The sequence below is a fragment of the Pongo pygmaeus genome, chromosome 13, assembly GCF_028885625.2.
Source record: "Pongo pygmaeus isolate AG05252 chromosome 13, NHGRI_mPonPyg2-v2.0_pri, whole genome shotgun sequence".
Lineage (NCBI taxonomy): Eukaryota > Metazoa > Chordata > Mammalia > Primates > Hominidae > Pongo > Pongo pygmaeus.
The window spans coordinates 43,177,646-43,198,033 of record NC_072386.2 but is presented as its reverse complement, the minus strand read 5'-3'; the positions used below and the strand labels follow the sequence as shown (position 1 = coordinate 43,198,033).

The window sequence follows — 20,388 nt, the reverse complement described above, 5'->3', positions numbered from 1 at the left end:
GTCAAACACTAGGATCCCAAATCACAGTTTCATAAGTGAATGTTGTAACCATTCTCCATTTGGCTTCCAGTTGTTCTTAGCAAAAGTGAAGTCAATTTGAGTAATAAATATTAACTTATTTCCTACAGAGCTCATTTAATTATTTAATTATCTTAACACGATAGAAAAGGAGGAATGGGAAAGAGTGACGTAAGCAAGAAAAATTAAATGGCAATAAAATCAAAACAATTCATGCAACTGATTTAACGGTTTGAGGTTTTGACTCAATTAAGGGTCATTTTTAAATATGATACTTTCGGACTTTAAAAAGAGTCTAAAAACCAGCAGCATGCTTTTTTAAGAACAATCCAGTTGGCCGGGCACGGTGGCTCATGCCTGTAATCCCAGCACTTTGGGAGGCCCGAGGTGGGCAGATCACGAGGTCAGGAGATGGAGACCATCCTGGCTAACACGGTGAAACCCCGTCTCTACTAAAAATACAAAAAAAAATCAGCCGGGCGTGGTGAAGGGCGCCTGTAGTCTCAACTACTCGGCAAGCTGCCAGACTCCTTCTCAAAAAACAAACAAACAAACAAACCAAAAAAGCACAATCCCATCTAGCCACATCATCATCACTAAATCTAAAACATAAGTGTAGTTCTCCCAAATGTTGGCAATTTAATTTTTTTGTACATGACAGTTTTACACTTTTATTGGAGTGCAGTGAATTACAAGTACTTGATAGGACACCCTTTATCCACACCAAAATTGAGTTATTTATTCAGAGAGCCACTAATAAAATTATTTGATTCTTTCCCTTCAAATATACCTAGATTGATCAATAAATTTAGTCTCTGGTAAATCTGACATAAAAAGGCTTCTAAAACCAAACAATCATTCTAATTTAAATGGGTTTTAAAACTACACACAACTAGCTAACTTCATGTGCCTATACAAAAAGTTTTCACTAATAAATATTTACGCGCACTACAGTGAGCAGGACTTTGATTTTCTCTTTGGTATGTCTTGTTACCTGAGATAAATATGAACTAAATGATGACCCTCTGCTTCATATCAAGTCATTCCTTTTTTTCACTACTGGATAGTTTCCCTGGCAGTCTACATTATGCTATTTTCCTTCATATATAGTAGTAATTGCTATTATTAACATCATTGCTTTTACTTACATGAATTATTTCATTTAATCCTAAAGCAGCACAGCGAAGTAGGCATTTTAAAGCTCGATTTACAAAACAGAAAAGCAAAGCACATGGAGCTTAAGTGACTTGACCAAGGTCACAAAGCAGATAAATGGCAGAGCCAAGACTAGAACCCAAAATGTCAAATTCTATGCACATGATTTTTGTTACAAAATGAACGTTTGGGTCTTCCCCAAATTCCTACATTGAAATCCTAACCCCCAGTCTGATGGTATTAGGAGGTGGGGCCTTTGGGAGATAATTAGGTCACGAGATTGGAGCTTTCATAAACAGGATTAGTGCCCTTATAAAAGAGATCCCAGAGAGCTCTCACTCTTTTGCTGCATGTACGGAAACAAGGAGAAGTTGGCACTCTGCCACCCGGAAGAGAGCCCTCGCTGGAACTTGACTATGCTGGCACTCTGCTCCTGGGCTTCCAGCCTCCAGAACTGGGAGAAATAAGTTTTAGTGTCTGTAAGTCACACAGTTTATGTTATTTTGTTACAGTAGCCTGAACTAAGACATTTTCTGTGCTCTGCAAAAATGGAAAAGGTAGAAGGGGGATATGCTGAACTTCTTAAGCAATTCAAAATTCAAAGGATGACAGAATACTTTAATTTGCACATTATTTACTCTTCAGTCTAAGAATAAGCCATCTTTCTTAAGTAATTCCTGCAAGATCTAAGCCCCGCCTTTCTCTTTTTCTTCTAACTTCACTTCTTCAACTCCCTACAACACATGTGTGCATGCGCACACCCCCTGCTCCCTGCCCACACACACACCCAAGTTGGATAACACACAAGTTGGACTAAGAACTTTAACTCAACAGGTGAGATCTGTCATCTGACCCCTTAGCCCACTAACCACATCTAAAGCCAACTCCACATTGGCGCTGCCCCTGAGGATGCTAATGAACCAGCAGAAAGGCAGAGAGAGATATTTTCTATTCTAGACTAGTTTTTACAGGAGAAGAGAGAAAAACTGAGGCTATGGACTAAAATCAGATTCAGAGCATTTCATTCAACCTTCCTCCTTTGACCCCTATGATCCTGGATTATCAACATGATTCATTCTGAAAAGCATTTAAATTCCTTGATCTTGTGAACATTCCTGGGGGAAAAACAGTTTAAAACACAACAGTAACAAACAAACAAAAACAAACCAGAAAGAAAGAAAAGAATGCCTCTCACCTGCTATTTTCAGATATTTTTTAGATGGGAATACAGAAATCTACTGCTTTTTTCCAAGGTTCTAGCGCCTGTAGCACATTGTCTTTCATCTGTCAGTGTATCTACACACATGTATAAACAGTACGCAACACGCAAGTAAGGAAATGTACATTTTAACTTAAACTTCCTTTTTTCCTCTAATAATTTAAAAATAAAATGTAACAGCTTGGATTTTAAATATTTAATCTGGCAAATATAGGAAAATCATGAACTATAATGTCATATTTGGCAAAGAAAAGTTTGGTAGGATAAAAATATCTGTGTTTTAACATTTTAGAAGGCTTTTCCAGTATTTTAAAAATAAAATTATTTCACTGCTTCAGAAGAGAAGAACGGAGGTAAAATTCGCTATTTTTGCACGAGGTTTTCATGAAGAGTAGAAAAAAAACAATTTTTATATTCATTAAAATAAATAGTTATTTTTACATGCTGGCAAAAGTCCCCACAGAAATAAAATCTTCATATTTACTAATGGTTCTCTACTATGTCATGAAATTTAGCTATTTAAGTCACAAAAGATAGGATTCCCTTAAAACTATAATATAAGATGGTATATATAAAGTTACAACATTACTCATTTGTAAAGAAAAAAATTTTGGTTTTACCCTACATGTTTAGTATACAGATTTTTTCAGTACTAGTCAAAGATTTATAGTGTTAAGTTCAAAAGTCAGTTGTTTTCACATCGGTAACCAAAGCATAACTAAATTTCCCACTTTTACCTCATATTATGACAATAAAATATTTTTATTGTAGCAGCTGAAAATGCTGAAAAGTAATTATTAAAGAAAACATAAATATAAAAAGCGGAAAAGTCAACCTCAGATGAGTGTGGAAAAGGAAATTGTGATATGTACCATCATAAAACACAGAAACTGAAAATCTAAGCAGAAAAGATCTAAATCCCTCCAAATGCCAGAATACTATGCCCCACCTCTTGTAGCAAGGAGGGCTGCAAATCTGTCCCCATCACTGTCAGCAAATAAAAGAAAGTCACTTCTACAGCCAGACCATGTCAAACAGAAGATGTAGCTACTGCAGAGGGACGCCTTGAATCCACTGGTGTGTAAAGTAAGGGCTTGGGCCTTTTTGTCAGCTATTACCATTAAAGAATAAGAGGAAACAGTGACATTATTACACAATAGAAAGGTCAAACAGCTTGCAGCCATTCCATGACCCAAACAAGTCAAGGTCAAGGGATTCAGGTAGCAACTTAGCCACGGCATAAGTTACAGCGCAAATGAATTGTTTTAACACATCAGCTTTGGTCAATTAAACCTAACAAGGCAAGTTGCATCACGTAGCAGGGTTCCTGACACCAAGGCCAGAAGCTGAGACCCACCTCATAAAACAAGGCTTTTAACATAGCATAGCAAATTTAAGGTAATCCATCCAGAAACTGCAGATGTCAGAATAATAAAATACAAGTTGTCCTACGAAGGAACATTTTTTACACTTCAGAATTCACTAATAGAGGGGTATAGACTTCATACTGACATGTTATTAGCATAGGCATAAATGTAATCCGCCACTCACATGAATTACAGAATATACCCTACTTCAAATAACTTTTTCCTAATATCTGTGCTCATGATTAGATTTTTTGTCCCAAGCTCTACCATTCCCTGTTAGCACCAATACATTTATCCATATATATTTTTCAAAATGAGTACGAAAAATCAGGTTTTTAAAAAAAAAAACAGTTCATCTTCATTCAGCATGAGAATATATATGTGTCGCTTAATATTAATGGATGCTTGTTAAATGATTTTATGTAGTTTTATGAGAGACGTGTATTTCAAAATTCAATGAATACTATTAAGTTGACTATTTTGAGAAATAGACTATTTTGAATGGAGTTGAAGCTAACTAAAATTTTAAAACTGCATGTATTTAACATGAAATAATTCTTTTCTTAAAGGTAATTCTTATTTTATTTCGCACCTGTTTAAACAAATTCCATTTTCAACTGGTTTATGCTTCATCAATAACTTACTACATGTTCTGAACTGCCTTAAAATAGGATTCTGAAAATACACAACCTCCAGGCAACTTTTGATAGTAAAATTACTTCATCCATCACCCCATATTTTTAATTATATAGTCCTTGTTCAGAGTTCTTTAATTTTTCAGTGATTCATCAATGCTGTCCTGTTTAAGCTATCATCATAAACAGAATATGTGTATCTAAGTGTTTTATTATAAACAATATATTTATGAATGTAATCATCTGCTTTCCCATTTTAGAACAATTAAATTTTGAAGATTTTTTTTTTAAATGTGTGGCTTTCAATTCAGCCTCAAGGACTTTCCACCTCACTGGTTAGCCATTTCTTCCAATTTTCTGAATAATATAACAACCAAAAAGCTCAACCATTCAAGTCCTATTAGTCTCACATCCTCTAACGTTCAATCTAATACAAGCTAATCCCACAGACTCACTCCTTACTACAACGCACTTAGTTTTCACAAGTTCTCTGCAGTTTGATGATTTATTCTCTATGCCAAATTCTAACAACTAAATTCAGTTAAATTAACCGCATCACAAAATTGGAGTTCAAGGTCCCAAGAATTTACTTTAAAATGAGACGACATACCATGTTGCCACAGAAAAGTGAGCATGATCAGAAGGAAGCGTCTCTTCTTGCTATGCTTGGCACTGGGGCATGCAGCCGTAATAACTCAAGTTTCCGATCGCATAACCACTAGTCCTTGAGATTTCTAAAATTATTCCTCCTTCACAAGGATGGAGGGAAAAAGGCTGGAAAACTTGCTTTGAACATTATGTTGGCTAATCATTTGCTCCCCCATAGCACATACATAGGAAAACCCCTTAAGTGTCGCAAGTTCTACTTTCATCAACTTCAAACTGGAAAATGCTATTCTTTCATAAACCAAAGAGAAACATTTACCCAGAAGCTAGTTTCAGAGCCAGGGATCGCCTTTGCCCATAATTTTCAGGTATTTAATAATTGACCATTTTAATGAGTGTTTCATATGCTCTTTGCACTCTCTGCAAACTTGGAGCTTCAAACAAAGCAATAGCTACTTCTTTGATTATAAGTCCATTATCCTGTAAGCCACCACGATAACAGAAATGAAAACTAACTTATCTCAATTTTTAAGAAATCCTGTGAATTCTGACATAACCTCCCGTTGGGTCCCTCTCTCTTCAGGTGCTGAAATTCCAACTGGCCAGCAGTGACGGCAAGAGCGCTAGTGTCAGAAAGCAAACAGTTTTATATAGCCTACCAGTCTAGTTTTTCAGTTTGATCTGGCTGAGTGAGAGCTTATGAGGAGAAAGACCTTGCTATATTGGGTATCTTGGATTGCTGTTTCAAATTTTAAGTGCCAAATTCAAAAGCAAAAGGTTAATGGAGGATTACAACTTTAACTTCCTTATGACAGCTTCTTCCTAAATTCCAAATTTAGGGAAAAACAAGTAAGTGAATGAAAAATCCTACCAAATCTATTACAAATCCTCATGTTTGGAAGTGCTTCTTAGGTACCACTTTAGAAAACAGTACCTTTAAAGAACTAAAGCTGTAGCAATAGATGGCCTCTCTAAGTGGCTCCTACCCAGCTTTAAGTCTCCAGGCACAGACACTATAACTGTGCCTATCAGGAAGGCATTCTTCAAGAAACCTGACCGTCACTCCTGTCACTGCAATGCACAGTCCTCTCCAATTACCATGATTCTCAAACAATGCATATTATTTTGGTTCTTACAAATATGGAGATATTTGGAATTATTTTACCACACAAGAGACATTGTGCACTAAATTTGTAAATCCAAATACATAATCTAAATATTTTTCATTACAAAATTGGTAGTGCTGTATATACAGGGTCGGGGGAAGGATGCCTAATGCTTTCAGTAGAATATTTTACCAATCTTTGCTGCCTCCAGAAAGTGGGGCACTATATATTTTTAAATATTTGAAAATCATAATGATGTAACAAATAAGTGTCCCATCCCTCCCTCTCTCTCTCCTTCTCTCCCTCCACCCTTCCCTTTGAAAAATGAGATCATATTAACTGCAATGCAAGAGCTTAGTTTGCCATATCGGAACACAGATGCCAAGCTTCCCCAGCTGGCAACTGGGGCCTCAGAGTTTAACTCTTAAATTGTCTGTTAAAGCTATCTTGTGGCAGAGACCTCATGGCATAGAAGGTGAACTTCTGGTGGGAGACTGTGTTTTCTTACCAGTGAGAAAATTGCTAAGTATCTTATCTCACAATGTATGTTCCCACAAAGGTCTCATTAAGCCTAGGAGCAAGACATGCCAATAAGAGCCCTTCTTTATCTTGTGAATTGTGTATGAGCCAGAATGCAAACAAATGTGCACTAGAGTTCACAAGTTCAGTCAAGGACAAGTTGCTAGATGGGAAAACTTAACAGCGCTCCCCTAAATCAAACATGCATACCAAGTATTTCTCTTACATACAAACTCTTATGCTCCCAGAGCATTTCACAGTGCAGACACACCAAATCATCCTAGAGAGCAGCCTCATTTTAATCAATTATGAAAGCTTATTTTTTCCCATAATGGGAAATACCTGCAAATGAAGTGAAATCTATTAAAATGTTAAAATACACTGCCAACTTGCAAACAATTATCTACTTAAGCTTTTCATAAAGAAATAATTGTTACCCAAAAAGATTCTGAAATTCAGTAACTGTAGGAAGAAAATAATTCTTAGCATTTGCTTCCTCACTAATGATATGTGACAACCTGGAAGGCTTCTATTTCAAAAACAATAATAATGATTACGACTTCCCCTGTAAACAAGTCACATTTTTCACAACTTCAAAATATACTTCAATTATTATAACATTTAACAATAAAGCAACAAAAGTGGCCATCCAACAACAGATCATAATTTTAAGGGTTCAACAAGGCTAAAGGAAACTACTTTTTCAGGATAGCAATGAGGTTTCTGGGCTCTCTTTAACACTCCAAAACATGTTCAATAAGCGTGCAAAGTACAGTCCAAAAATCAGTTAGGCTGACTCATTTTAAACTCTAATCTGTTATACACACGACAACAGTTGCTATCTCTTGAGATCTTTAAATGTCTTGGTGTGTTGTGACCTCTCTCTTCAAAACGCTTTCCTGCCTCAGAGAAAGGCCAATCCCACTCCCGCCCCCCCACTCCCACCACCACCACCCCCTTCCTTTTTTCCCGTTCAGACAGGACACAGTCTGGCAACTCAAGGCCTCCCATAGGCCAGACTTCCTTCTGTGCAGCCCTTTGGGTAGAACTGCTAATCCTTCGTATTAATTAACGAGATAACGGTGGTTAACTGAAAAGCAATATTAATGCTAACTATCCAGAAAACTTTAACCAAAATTATTTTAGGCTTTTGGTTGATTTTCCCAGTGTACAAAATTGTGCACTGAGAATTTCATAACAGTGTGGTGCAGAATTGAGAAATTCCAGAATGACTGATTTTACATCAGACCTTAACGCATAGGTCTCCTCTTTAAAGTTTTCTCTCTCTTTTTAAACATGTATTCGGTTACACATTGCTAACTAGAGAGGAAAAATGAAGTCCTCTCAAAACGTTACTATAAAATTTGCAAGAGTGGCAAGTGAGGGAACTAGAAATTGCATAACAAATAAGCAGTGATGTGACTGAGAGCAACAGTCAGTCATAATGAATGCATCACATATCATTACGTTAGGTTTGTCCTCCACACACTTGTCATAGCACACCCTGCATCCTATAGGACACTTATATCCCAGGAAGGTGTGTTGTGCAAGGCTTGCCTGGTTTTTGTTTGGTTTTGTTTTTGCTTTGCTTTCATGAATGCAGTAACAAAGACAATATGGGGAATAGGTAACACCTGCCCAAGAATCACTGGACATCTTTAATATCTTTGGGAAAATGGATACCATTTAAAGCTATTTTTTCTTTAATCTGTCATAATTTTTTTAGACAAAACCTAAAAAAAGGAAGAGTTTTATATTAGCTAAGATTTGCTGCAGCAAACAAGCAAGCAGCTTTCATTCAGGGATTGTCAAAAACTTTCCAGTGTGCCCACTGCAATGCGGATGCCAACCAACGAATCAAAGGCATTCAGCAACTAGACAAAGAGGGTCTGATGCCAACCTCGGTGCCACTGGCAACCATTATTGGCATCAAACACAGTGTCTGCCTTTTTTTTTCCCCCTCGCCTGGCACTTCACAAACAAAATGGCGGTTCTTGTAGCAACGAAACAGCCGAAGCGCAGCCCTCTGAATCAATAACATCAAATGATTTTATGGATTTAAACACAGTTACTCCCAAATGATGTGTACATTTTAGGTGAAGTGCAGGGAGACATTTAATTTTATAAACAACTATATTGAACATCAGCCTTTGCTAATATAAGGAAATAGCAAAATGGACTGAATTGCGGTCAACCAGACTATATGCATAGTAGCCGAATAACAAAGAGATTTAGCTTTAAAGAAAATACTGCCTCATGGCCATGTGATGCAAAAGTCTAATGAACTATATATCAAAAATGATTTCAAAAAGCATAAATTTTTCCCCAAACCATATCAGATGCAGATGTAGCACTATAGCTTGTGTCAAAGCTCTAGTAACTCTTCCCACATTTCAGAAAGATGAAGCTGCTGGGCATGAAGAAGGAAAAAAAGTGTGGGTTGAACCAAAAGAGAAAGAGGGAAAAAGAAAAACATAGGAAGTTGGTCAACAATGAAACTTTAGTACATGTTGGTCTTTATTTCGTCTTCCAGAAGAGATGCAGTATGTGATCTTGTATAAATAACCAAGAGGACTATTGACATTTCTAGATCTGGAAATTGTCAATATATTGTAACATCACTCCACACTGCAATGCGGATGCCAACTAACAAATCACAGGCATCCTGAGCTAAACAAAGAGGGTCTGATGCCAATCCTGGTGCCAGTGGCAACCATCTTTGGCATTCTCTCTGTTCTTTCTCATGTTTTTCTCCCAGTCATTTAGAAGTGGGGAGAGAGAAAAAGGGGGAAACGTAATTTTGTTGCTCTTTCTGCTGCAAACATTACATTTCTCTTTTCTGATTTTTCTTTCATGTTTTCCTTTATACTTCTTTACCTGATTTATAAAACAGACTTAGGTGAGTTATCATGTACTTAGAAGAGAAATAAAAAGTCATCACTCGCGATATGCAGCCCGCTGACTGACCGGAGAATTATCTTTTAAAATCTGCCTTCTTTAATCAATTGCACTACAAAATGACATAATTAACCTACACTTGACAAAGAAAAATATATAAATTTTGAAAAGGGGAAAACACAAAAGCATCCTGACATGAGTTTTTCAAAGGAAGAACCAACAGATGTTAAGAGAAGATGACGCACTGGCAGGTAGCAGAGGATACAAGTTAGATGCACAAGATAAAATAATGAAAAGTTCTTACAATAGAGATTGTTGAACCAACAACAAAATCAATGTTTTATCTAAAACCATGGTCTCTTAAGAGTTGCTTAAAACTTTATAGTTATCATGACCAATGGTGCAACACAGAAGGCATTTATGCATTTTTTTTCTTTTTTCAATCTATCTCTACAAATCTTTATTGTCAGTTCATCAAAACTAAGAGAGCTGGCTGCCTGCCCCAGGAGTAAATGTGCATGCAGGCAGGCACACCTCAAACCTAGCCTTCAAGCAACTTAAAATGTGAGCAGTAGTGAAGTGGTTGCAAATCTTCCCTCCCTGCACTAAAAAGTTACATGACCCACTTTTTGAAACTTTACTTCCATCCTTGACTTTCACAACACAGTTACAACACATTTATAGTCAATCCAACACATATATACAGCCCACCTTAAAGTGTCATCTCCTAGACATCTGTCAAACAAATAAGTGTCATGTGTTACTGAGTTTTATTTTAGGACACATGGGACAAAAATATTATTTTCCCCAAACCATCATTATTTGGACTGTAATTCTTAAATGCATGGAAATACTAAATGCAATGTTTCATTTTTTCAGGAAAAGGTAATATTTCTAAAAGTGCAATGTCCGACACCATTATTTAAAATCAGACTAAAAATTCTAAAATGACACTTAAGCATATCTCCAAAGCTACAAGAAAATCAAGACAAAAAGCACATAGTGGGTGCCTAGAATTCAGAGTCAAAAAAGTAATTTTGATTTTTTTGAATAATAAAGCTCATAGCAGTTTATTAAGTCCCACATTTATATAACAAACATCAGATAACAGTCTGTCACCTGGCTATCTGCAGGCCATTTTTCCGCCCACCAGGCCAAGTCTGGAAATGACCTACCATCTGTGACAGCTCAAACTTCAGTCTACTTTTAGTATGCTGCTTTGTAAAATGATTGTTTTACTATGGATTGTTGCTAATGCAAGGACATCTATATCTTGATGTATTTATTTGAAGAAAAGAAATTCTTACCTACTTAAGGAAAATATATTAAGAAAAATAAAAATAATAATAAACATTTCATTAACTCAAATATTCAGTAATAACATCATCTTTTTTAATCATTTAGGTAAAATTTATACCATTCTCCTCATCAGGTATTTTAAATAATAGGTATGGTATGCGGTTTCTGTATTCTTTTCAAGGTTTATTTTAAACCAGTGTAACCAGTCCACTTTCTGTTTTTGTTCTGTAAGTAGCGCTGCAACTTTCCTCCTCGGTAAGTTTTATGAATTTACATACAAGTAAACTAACATTATTAAGTGTTCCCAAGTAACTCTGGGAACATACTATAAATAATTTAAATAATAACTCAATTCCATTTAATCGACAGTGAATATTGCACAATCAAAAGTGATGACAGAAATATTAAAATTAAGTAAATCGAGGTCTACGTAAGATATACTTTTTGATATTATCTAACTTAAGCATTTTGCAATAGTAAACATTAGTTCTATTTTCAGTGCAATACCACTAAATTCATAAACAAAGTCCCTCTACCTCATTAATTAAAAAGGTTAATACAAAAATTATTTAGGATGGTTTGACTATTCATAAATAAAGTTACATTTTCAAATCAGGAAAAGATTACTAGATTAGATGCAAAAATGTAGCCTACGACAGAAAGTATAGTGTAATGAACTATATTTGTTAGACTACCCTATGTCTTTGAAAAACAGTATTATTTTAAAGATACTTGAAAACGCACCTCTTTGTGGTCTTTCTTAAATATCCAAGCCTATCCAGGTATGAAAGCTCCGTGTCTATTTACATGGCAGCGGACATGTGAGTGAAAGCGGACACCCTACTGTACCCAGAGAGGGTGGAGGATATCTAGGGGCCTTGAGGACCATCTAACTCAAGCCAGATACTCTGTCTACGGAGATTTGTGGGCGGTGTTTGCCGTGCTAGAAAAAAGAACAATCTGCTCCTACCTTGCTCCTGCACGTAGTATGCCAAAAACAAATCAAGCTCCTTAACTGATACTGTGATATGATGTGGCTGGACACAAAGTGCTGGGTTTGTGCAATGTGGGGATTTCATGAGCCGCTCTCCATCGGTACTTTCCAAGGGGATGCCTTTGAACAGGATCACCATGACTAGATCCAGACGCCAGACTTTGTCTGCCTGTCGCAGGCAGTCGATTCTCCTAATCTTACCCTTCTGGTCAGGATTGGATAAGACACAGCACGGGTGCTTCTTGCCAGTCACGGTGAGCACAAAGTCCTCTCGATACTCCTGGCGAATATCTTTGCGCAGTTTGGCAAGGAGCCTGGATGCCCACTTCTGTTTGATTTCAGGCTTTTCACTGAGAAGCTCATCTTTGACTGCTCTTTCTTCATCCTTTGACATTCGCTTCTCATGCTTTTTAAAGTACTTGCGTTTTCGAGCCTGCAGGTTGAACCAAGTATAGGCAATTGCACGGACATGTGGAAGAAGTGCCTCGATGAATGGGTGAAATTCATCCTGTGGAAGACAGAGGGGTGAGGAAAAGATGTGCATAGTCAATTTAATTTTAAAAGCTCAAAAAATAAGAAAATAAGACCACAACCCGTTTCCAATTCAGTACAAAAAGTTATACATGAAAATAACATTCCTTTCTTATTTAAAATTATCAAAATAACAGGACAAGAAGAAAGTAAAGTATGCCCAGCTGTCCCCTTTCCACCAAAATTCACAGGTCAATTCTCCCTCCTATAAAGAAAATAAGGTTTATATTTTGTATTACACTCTGGCCCCATCCCCCTTGTTTCCACCCCAATGCCATGCATTCTACATTCCTTAAAATATATGCAACTAACTAAGGTGCTTGGCACCTAATATAGTATTTCAATACTTGATTGACCAACTAACACTATGCAGTACCATTTTACAAAGAACACAGTGAGATTGTTTTTTTTAATCGGAGTAGAGCTGTTCAGAAGGCAGGAGCGATGCCACAGTTCATTTCTCTTCTCTGTGGCACAGAAACACAAAGCATATAGATGCTCAGTGTAATGCCACACAGTTCCCGCTTTTGGAGCATGCTCTCAGCAAGAGGCTGCTGGTGGCACAAAGAGCATGCGCCATTAAACTTGATCCATTTTCTTATCAAACGTCCAACATTCCAACACTGAAACAGCACCATTCCAAAAGTGGTAACTAGAGAAACCGGTATACAGTGAGGGAAAGTGGGCAAAGGACACAGCTCGTCGTATCAGTGTCCTGAACAGAAGGTTTCCATACTTTGAGCAGTGCATTCTCTCCCCACACTACCAACGCCAGCTCCCAACACACACACACACACACACACACACACACTTGCACTCTCCTGCTTTCTCACACACACTCTTGCATTTTTAAGTAGAAGTTTTCAAAATGGAAAACAAAAATTACATGAATGTTCTTCCATCAGCTTCCCTATAGAATATGCAGCCCCACAGAGTCCGTTAATTTGTTCACCGATCACATGAGTATAGCAATTATTCTAAACCTCTTAAAAATCAATCTGAGGTGAACAATGAAAAATGGCAACTTGGCACCAACTTTACATTCTTTGTGTCTCTGCATGCTGTGGTGGGGTGACACTGCTGGTCAGTTACTGCTTTTGTGGAATCTATACAATTCATTTGCCATGTAGATGAATTATCAGTTAGAACTGTGGGTGCATATATGCATGTGCATGTGAATTTGCAGATACATAGATTATAGAGTACCAACCTTTTGAATTAAGTAGTTTACCTTTAGGCTCCTGCATTTTTCCTGCCTGTTTCATCCAAGCCCTTTTTTTAAGGGAGGGGATCAGTGAGGAATGGTGGATAATCTTTACCTACAGATATTTCAAGTTACTTCCCAGTGCAGTCAGTTTCATTACTTCCTGATTTAGGTAAAACCTGTCTTATAAGCTTAGGCCTATTACTGTTCAAAGAGAAAGAGCTTAACGTCCTGCGCATGCACACTGTATGTATGCAATAAGCCAAGATTTGAAGCAAATGAGAACTTCCACCACCACTTTTCTGATCATATTGACTATATTGTCAGCCCAACTGCAAAATAACTCTCTCTGATTGTATCCCAAGTTAGAATTTACATACTCATGTTAATCACCCTGAACTACGTGGAATAAATTCTATTTAACAGCAGACTGACTAATTCCATTAGGTAAATATGATGAAAGTACAACTAATGACTCTTTAACAAAGAAGGTGTCAAAAATCCAATATAGATATGAATGCATTTTGAAGAAGAAATTCAAAGTTTTAATGCTACAGACTGCAACATGTTAGCTGTTTGCACTTCCGATATGGAAGGAGTACATGTCCCATCCAATCAATAATGTAGTTATCAAGTGTTCTAACATTGCTGGAAGTGTTCCTTCACCAGAATAAGTATGAACCAAAATTTTATAACAATACAGAATGCTGATGATTACATCACAGCATGAGGCATAACCAAATGCCATAGAGGAAATCATTAAACCGATCAGGAGTTTCCAGCAGAGATTTGAACAATTCAGTTACTATGCGAGCACATTAAACTAGGCCATGGAAAGAGTTAAACCACAATCTGTTCTTTGTGTGGGAAGGCAGCCCTGCTCACAGCAACCACATCCCATGATAAGACCTCCCTATCTCCATACACTTTCTGATGCCATGCTTTTAGCTTTCACTGTAACTACAAAAACTTTGTTTATCCCCTTTAGGAATATATGCAAAAGGAAAGCCTGCTCAAGGAAATGTGGATTTAAATGTGCTTTGGAAACTCACTTCCTATAATCTTTTACTATGATTTATTGATATGACTAAAAAACACACATATATGCACTCATAAACTAAAACCTTGAGAATGTGAAGAGCACATGAGGTACAGTGGGTGGGCTCTGTCTCACTCATTTTACCCTTGCCATGCTTTTTAAAATGCAATATTATTTTACAAATATTAAGCCATGTGGTAACACGTAAGTACTTACGCCTTAAGTACTATGTTCAGTGACATTTCATTTTCTTATAAAGACATCAAACACAGTTTTCATTAAATTTGTTTGAGTTTCAATATTTGATTATAAATATAATCTATCACGCAAGAAAGCTCAAAATTTTAATGAGTTATTTTAAACAACCAAAATTTAAATTTGAAGGTTGAATTTGAAAATTCTTAGCAAATGCACACAGTTTTTAAACGTTCCTTTGAGTTTGCTGTCAATGCTGCCGAATATTGTTTTAAAACATGCTTTTTTTTTTGAGAAATAAAAGTAGCAAACTTTCACAGGCTGCCAATTTGCGTTATTGATATCGTTCAGGGTTTCACTATTATGTGAATTCAAGTTAAGCACTTATTTGACAAGGGGACATATCCTCCAAAAATGACTGTAAGTTGAGGTTTGCTATAAGTCACATATATTTCTGTATTAACATGCCTAAATGTCATCTCCCAAGTGTGACTGTTTCCTAATGCTGAGTAACACTAGAGTCTTAAAGATTATGAGTGACATGAATACGGAACATAATAACTGTCCTGATACAAAAATATTTTTTAAAAGGTGATTAAGGTTTTCAAATATCCTAACTAGTAGTGGATTATTACAATAACATTAAGCAATCATAAATTTTTTTAAAAAAGCAAAACATATAAGTGATTTAAAATCAAACAACTGTATACAAAGGTAATATGCAACTTTGCTCTTTCAGAATTTTTAGTAAAATGCATTGATGTTCAGTAATTCTCTTTTAAAACTTCCTTTAGTTGAACTAAATTGACAAAGTAAATAACAAAGTTACAAATTTCAGATATAAAAGTAAAGAGTCTTAATTCCACTAGGCATATTTATTTTTCTTCCGTTTCCATGAAAGGGATGGATAATTTAGACCAACATAGAGGTAGAAGAGTAAATACTAGGTGCTCTTGGCGCATTGCTATATAACAACAAATCATGCAAAAAATGTACCTAAGAACTTAAAAGCAACGAAAGAAAAATATATTTAATGCCATCATGCCAACTGAAAGTTATATTATTAATGGCTTACATTATTTTTAAACAAATATTAAATCATATATGATAGTTCTTAATTTTTCTATCTGATTTATACTGGTGTATAAATATTGGTTATTGATATGCTGATTCTGCAGCATATTATTTTGCTAAACATAACATTTAATGGTAGGGCCTTTTAAATTAAGATTTTTTTCCTAAAACCTAGATACCTTATTGCAACAATTGAGATACTTTTAAAAGTTTATAACCAATTAAGAATGATACTCTATTTTGCAATTTACATGTCTTGAGACACGGTTTTCTACAGCTACTAGGCTCTTGTGATACAAAACTACTGATCTGATACAAAAGTGACACTATTAATGTGGCCTCACTTTTATAACACCTACATTACCTGCAAAGTCACATGGAGCTTAGTGAAGTGAAAATTCTTAAGCTAAAATTCCTTCCCTGGTATAGGCCTTGTTTTAATACATAAGCCTAGATTTATATTATTAAAATAGTAGAGAATATTAGTCATCACAAGTTATTGTTAAGTATGTATCTTTGAATACTAATGTGATAGCTGAATGATTATGCTGTATATGATCCCAACATTCCATGTCTCAATGCTGCAATATTATTTTTAACTTACACAAATTAAGATAAAACTAGTGACTTTTCAATACATATTTGGAGGAGACTAAAAATGCAATGTAATTGCTAGCAATGTTTCTGAAAAGCTGATGCTAAAAATATAGAGAAATGCACAGTTATTCAATCTTTTACAGGTGAGAATAAGTGATGCTATACTCTGTAAGTGAAAATCTTGCTTTGATTTGTTTTATTTGATCACGGTGTAAAAATAATATCAAGTTAACACAGCTTATCAGAAAGAGAAAAATATATCCAGCTGATGGGTAATATTAATGGTAACTTTTAAAAGTAAAGGCAATTCGTTATACCTGAAACAGTTTCATCATATTTATTGGCTATTATCATTCATGGCTTTTAAAATACAAATAGCTCAGCAACTCATTTTTCCAGTTTTGTTAAATTAAAGTGCATGTTTACTTGCTGAAAATAGCCATATCTAAGTTAATCATACTCAGATGCCAAACAAAATATAAACAATAAAAAATGTGTCAGCCAAAAAGCTACAGGACTGTATCCAATCACTGAATAAGCCTTATCATTGTTTTCATCTTCATTCACAATTTATGAATGCCTCAGTCCTTTTGAATCACAATGGCTTCTAATTGTCATACAATTGAAATCTTAATTATTTGTCCATTATAAAAATGCATCATCGAGATATTAGATATTTTTAAAATTTTAACACGCCCAAGACTGGCTGACACTTCTTTAAATGACTAGTTTTCATGGCAATGTCAAAGAAAATAGTTATCAATTACCAATGGTGACACATCTTCCTAAAAGCTGAAATAAGCTGCCCCATACCTTTAGAGGTTTAAAATACTGCCTCAAATAACAGTTCTGGGCTAAGATATTTTAGTTACTTTGTCAGTTGTTAGTTCCCTGGGCAGCGATGAAAACTGCCCCCAGGTAAGTCTGTTCGGTCTCGCCACTTTTCTATTTGACCGTCTGGCTTAAAGTGATACAAATCGTGTTTTTAAAAAGTATAAAACCAGTGTTTTATTTCATAGCATTATTCCTAAGTTCTTAGGACAATTCTCAAAGTAGAATAAAATGACCTTACTTTTACCAGCATTACTTAAAATGCCTTACGAGCTACGCCCAAATATCGTCAAATGAACAGGTTTCCACAAAAAGAACACGTTCTAAAACTCCTTAACAATCACAAGACCAACTAACTCGTGTCAACGTAAATACTGCCTTTGTGGTGCGGTCACTAGAAACCCCAAAGTGCAGCAGGTCACTATGAACCAGGGTTTCAGATCCCCAAATAAAGCAAAGGAATGGGTCCCCGGACCACAACCTCCGACTCGATTCGTCGCCCGCCCACCGCCTGCAGCGGAGTCCAGCGGCGCCCACACAGACTCGTGCTACAGTCCCCTCGCCCAAGTTCACTGGCTGTTTTTAAAAGCTTAGTCCTCCGTAAAGTCCTCCAAAGCCCGAGTCCACCTCAGCGCGCGAGCTGCTGAGAGGGGCTACGGGCACCCCGGGTGGGGATGCCGCACCACAACGGGCACTTGAGGGGCCGCACGGGGCCTCGCACTTACAGGTCCCGGCCCTGCCCACCCCCGGCGGCCTTGCCCGGCCCAGCGCCCGCGCTCCGTGCCCAGGGCGCGGGGCTGGGCGCTCGCAGTGGCCGTGGCGAGGGGCCGCTCTCCGGCTCCCACGCCGCCCCGCGACGCCCGCTGCAACTCCGGGCCACTTCTCCAAGGGACGGGGATGTGCGGAGGTTAACTCAAGCCGCTAATTGTCCGCAACAAAAAACAAAGGCATTTCGGGAGACAGAGAAAAAAGCTCGAGAAAGCGACCGAGACATGTACCTGAGTGAGACAGATGGGAGAATACATCATGACTTCGCCTTAAAACGCACTTTCCCGGAGATGCCCAAGAAAATCTTCGAGAAGCAAGAATTTCATCTATTCATTTTACAGTCATCTGAGCCCCGCGATGCGATCAATCAGGACGGGGCTCTGCGCTGGATCACCGCAACTTCACAACAAACCCAGTCCTCCTTAAATAGCCAAAGATTCAAGTTCACTCGGCGTGCTAGATTTCCAGGGGTGAAATCCAATCTACACTTTTAACCCTCTTGCAGTCCGAGCGCGCTGGCCGTGCTTGCCGAGGCCGCCGCCGCCGCCGGTGTTGGCTGCTTTTCGCCTGGGTTTGGGGATTTGTTTTCTATTTTGCAGTTGTTGTTGTTGTTGGGGGGTAGGGGGTGCGCGAAGGTTCGGTGTGGGTTGGATTGGGGTGGTGGTTGGTGGTAAAATGCTTTTTCAAAAAAGGCGGGGAGGGGGGCGCAGGAGGGCGCAGGAGGGCGAGCGGGCGGGCGGGAGGGAGAGCAGGGAGAATGTGTCACCGCGCTGGGAAAGTTCAAGGTTACAGCCCCAAGCACTGCGGCAGGATCCCGGAGTGGTGATCGCGGGCGAAACTTTGCCGCGAGCCGACCATGTGTGTGCGCGAGGGGCAGCGTGAGCGAGTGCGCGCGGGTGGCGGGGCGCGCGCGGGAGAGGGCCGGGGTGGGGGCGGGGTGGGGTGGGGTGGGGGAGAAGGGAGAGGCCGGGGTGAGGGAGGGGGCGCGAGCGCTGATCTCTGGGGCGGAAGAGGCTCGCCGCGCGTGGTCCCCGGCAGCAGCCGCCGCCGCCGCCCGCGCCGGGTCTTCGGCGCCCGGCAGCCCGCCCGCCCGCCTCGCCCCGCGTCTGACCCGGCCGAGCGTGGAGGCTGCTGTTGCCGCCGCTGCCCAGAGCCCAGGGGTATCAAAACGATCTCCTGAAAAATTCCAAACGATAAATCCCGCTCTCCCGCTCGGCTCCAAACTCCTCTCTTTTCTGCTCTGGGCTCTTTTTTTCCCCTCCCTCTCTTGCTTTCTTTCGTTGCAAAACTTGGAAGTTGAAAAATTCACCGGTTCCACCCTCTGGACCCCGCTCGAGCTCTCTCCAAATCAGACTTAAGGATTGTTTTATTATTTAATTACACAATCATCGCTTTACTCCTCCTCCTGCAAACGCGCATTCCTTTTGCACCAGCCTCTCCACACCCCCCGCCCCCCCACCTTCCTCCTCCTCCTCCTTCTCTCCCCCCACCTCTCCCTCATTTGTTAAAGGTATCCTACCGGTGCCACAGAACCATGACTTTTTTTTTTTTCCAAAATAGCTCTTCTTTCCGCTGCCCTCCCCACACCAGCACACACATACACACCCCCGAAAACCCGCCCTGGAAGAGGTATTTCGGTGCTCGCTGCGGACTCTTTAAGCCGCGGGAACATCCGAGTGGGAGAAGCACTGAACCGGTCTGAGCCCGAGAAAGGAACGAGTGGAAAATTCCCTCACACCCAGGCAGCCCCGAGGCCGAGGCTGGGGCGCCGACACTCGCACCCGGGCGGGCTCAGTCCGCGGAGCCTGCGGCTGCAAGGAAAAGGGGGAGGCCGAGCAGGCGGGGACCTGAGCGAACTTGGGCTCAAGTAGTTGGGGCGCGCCGGCGTGGACCAGGGGGGCGCGGCGCCCAGCCCCCGACGGCCCCGCCCGGACCCCGGGTTCGCGGATAGGGAGGGGGTGCGGGTTCGTCCCGGGTCTGCCCACCAGGGGCCCGCACCCGAGGCAGTCGCGGCGCGCGGCGCTTCGCCGCGGTTTGCCGCCCTCGCCGGGGGTGCCCCGTGCACGTGGCCTCGCTCTGAGCGGGAGGACCGGGCCGAGCCGCCGCCGCCGCCTCTTGCTCCCTCCACCTCCTCCCCGCGCCCGGCTTCGCTCTCCTCCTCCTCCTCCTGCAGCCCCGCTGGCTGGCTCCCAATCCCCACCCCCCGGGGCCCGGGGCGCCGGCGGAAAGCGTCTCCCTACCCGCCCGGGTGCAGGCGGGGCGGGGCCGCGGCGCGCCCGGGGCTGCGGGGCGGGGCCGCGGCGCGCCCGGGGCTGCGGGGCGGGCCGGCGGGG

At 39.8% G+C, this 20,388-nt stretch overlaps 1 protein-coding gene across 8 annotated transcripts in view; it reads right to left on the bottom strand.

The window, feature by feature from the left end:
- The window catches only part of NFIB (nuclear factor I B), a 231,543-nt gene extending 212,059 nt beyond the window's left edge, over positions 1-19,484 (bottom strand). For 5 of the 8 annotated variants that reach the window (XM_054500856.2, XM_054500860.2, XM_054500858.2 and 2 more), the window contains exons 1-2: positions 18,286-19,484; positions 11,793-12,324 (exon numbers count right to left, since the gene is read on the bottom strand). In XM_054500856.2, coding sequence (XP_054356831.1) covers positions 11,793-12,324; positions 18,286-18,315 — 562 coding nt within the window. In that variant the 5' untranslated portion in view covers positions 18,316-19,484. The remainder of the gene's footprint in view (positions 1-11,792; positions 12,325-18,285) is intronic. The other 3 variants (XM_054500863.2, XM_054500857.2, XM_054500864.2) reach the window with 3 other exon arrangements.
- Positions 19,485-20,388: the final 904 nt, after the last annotated feature.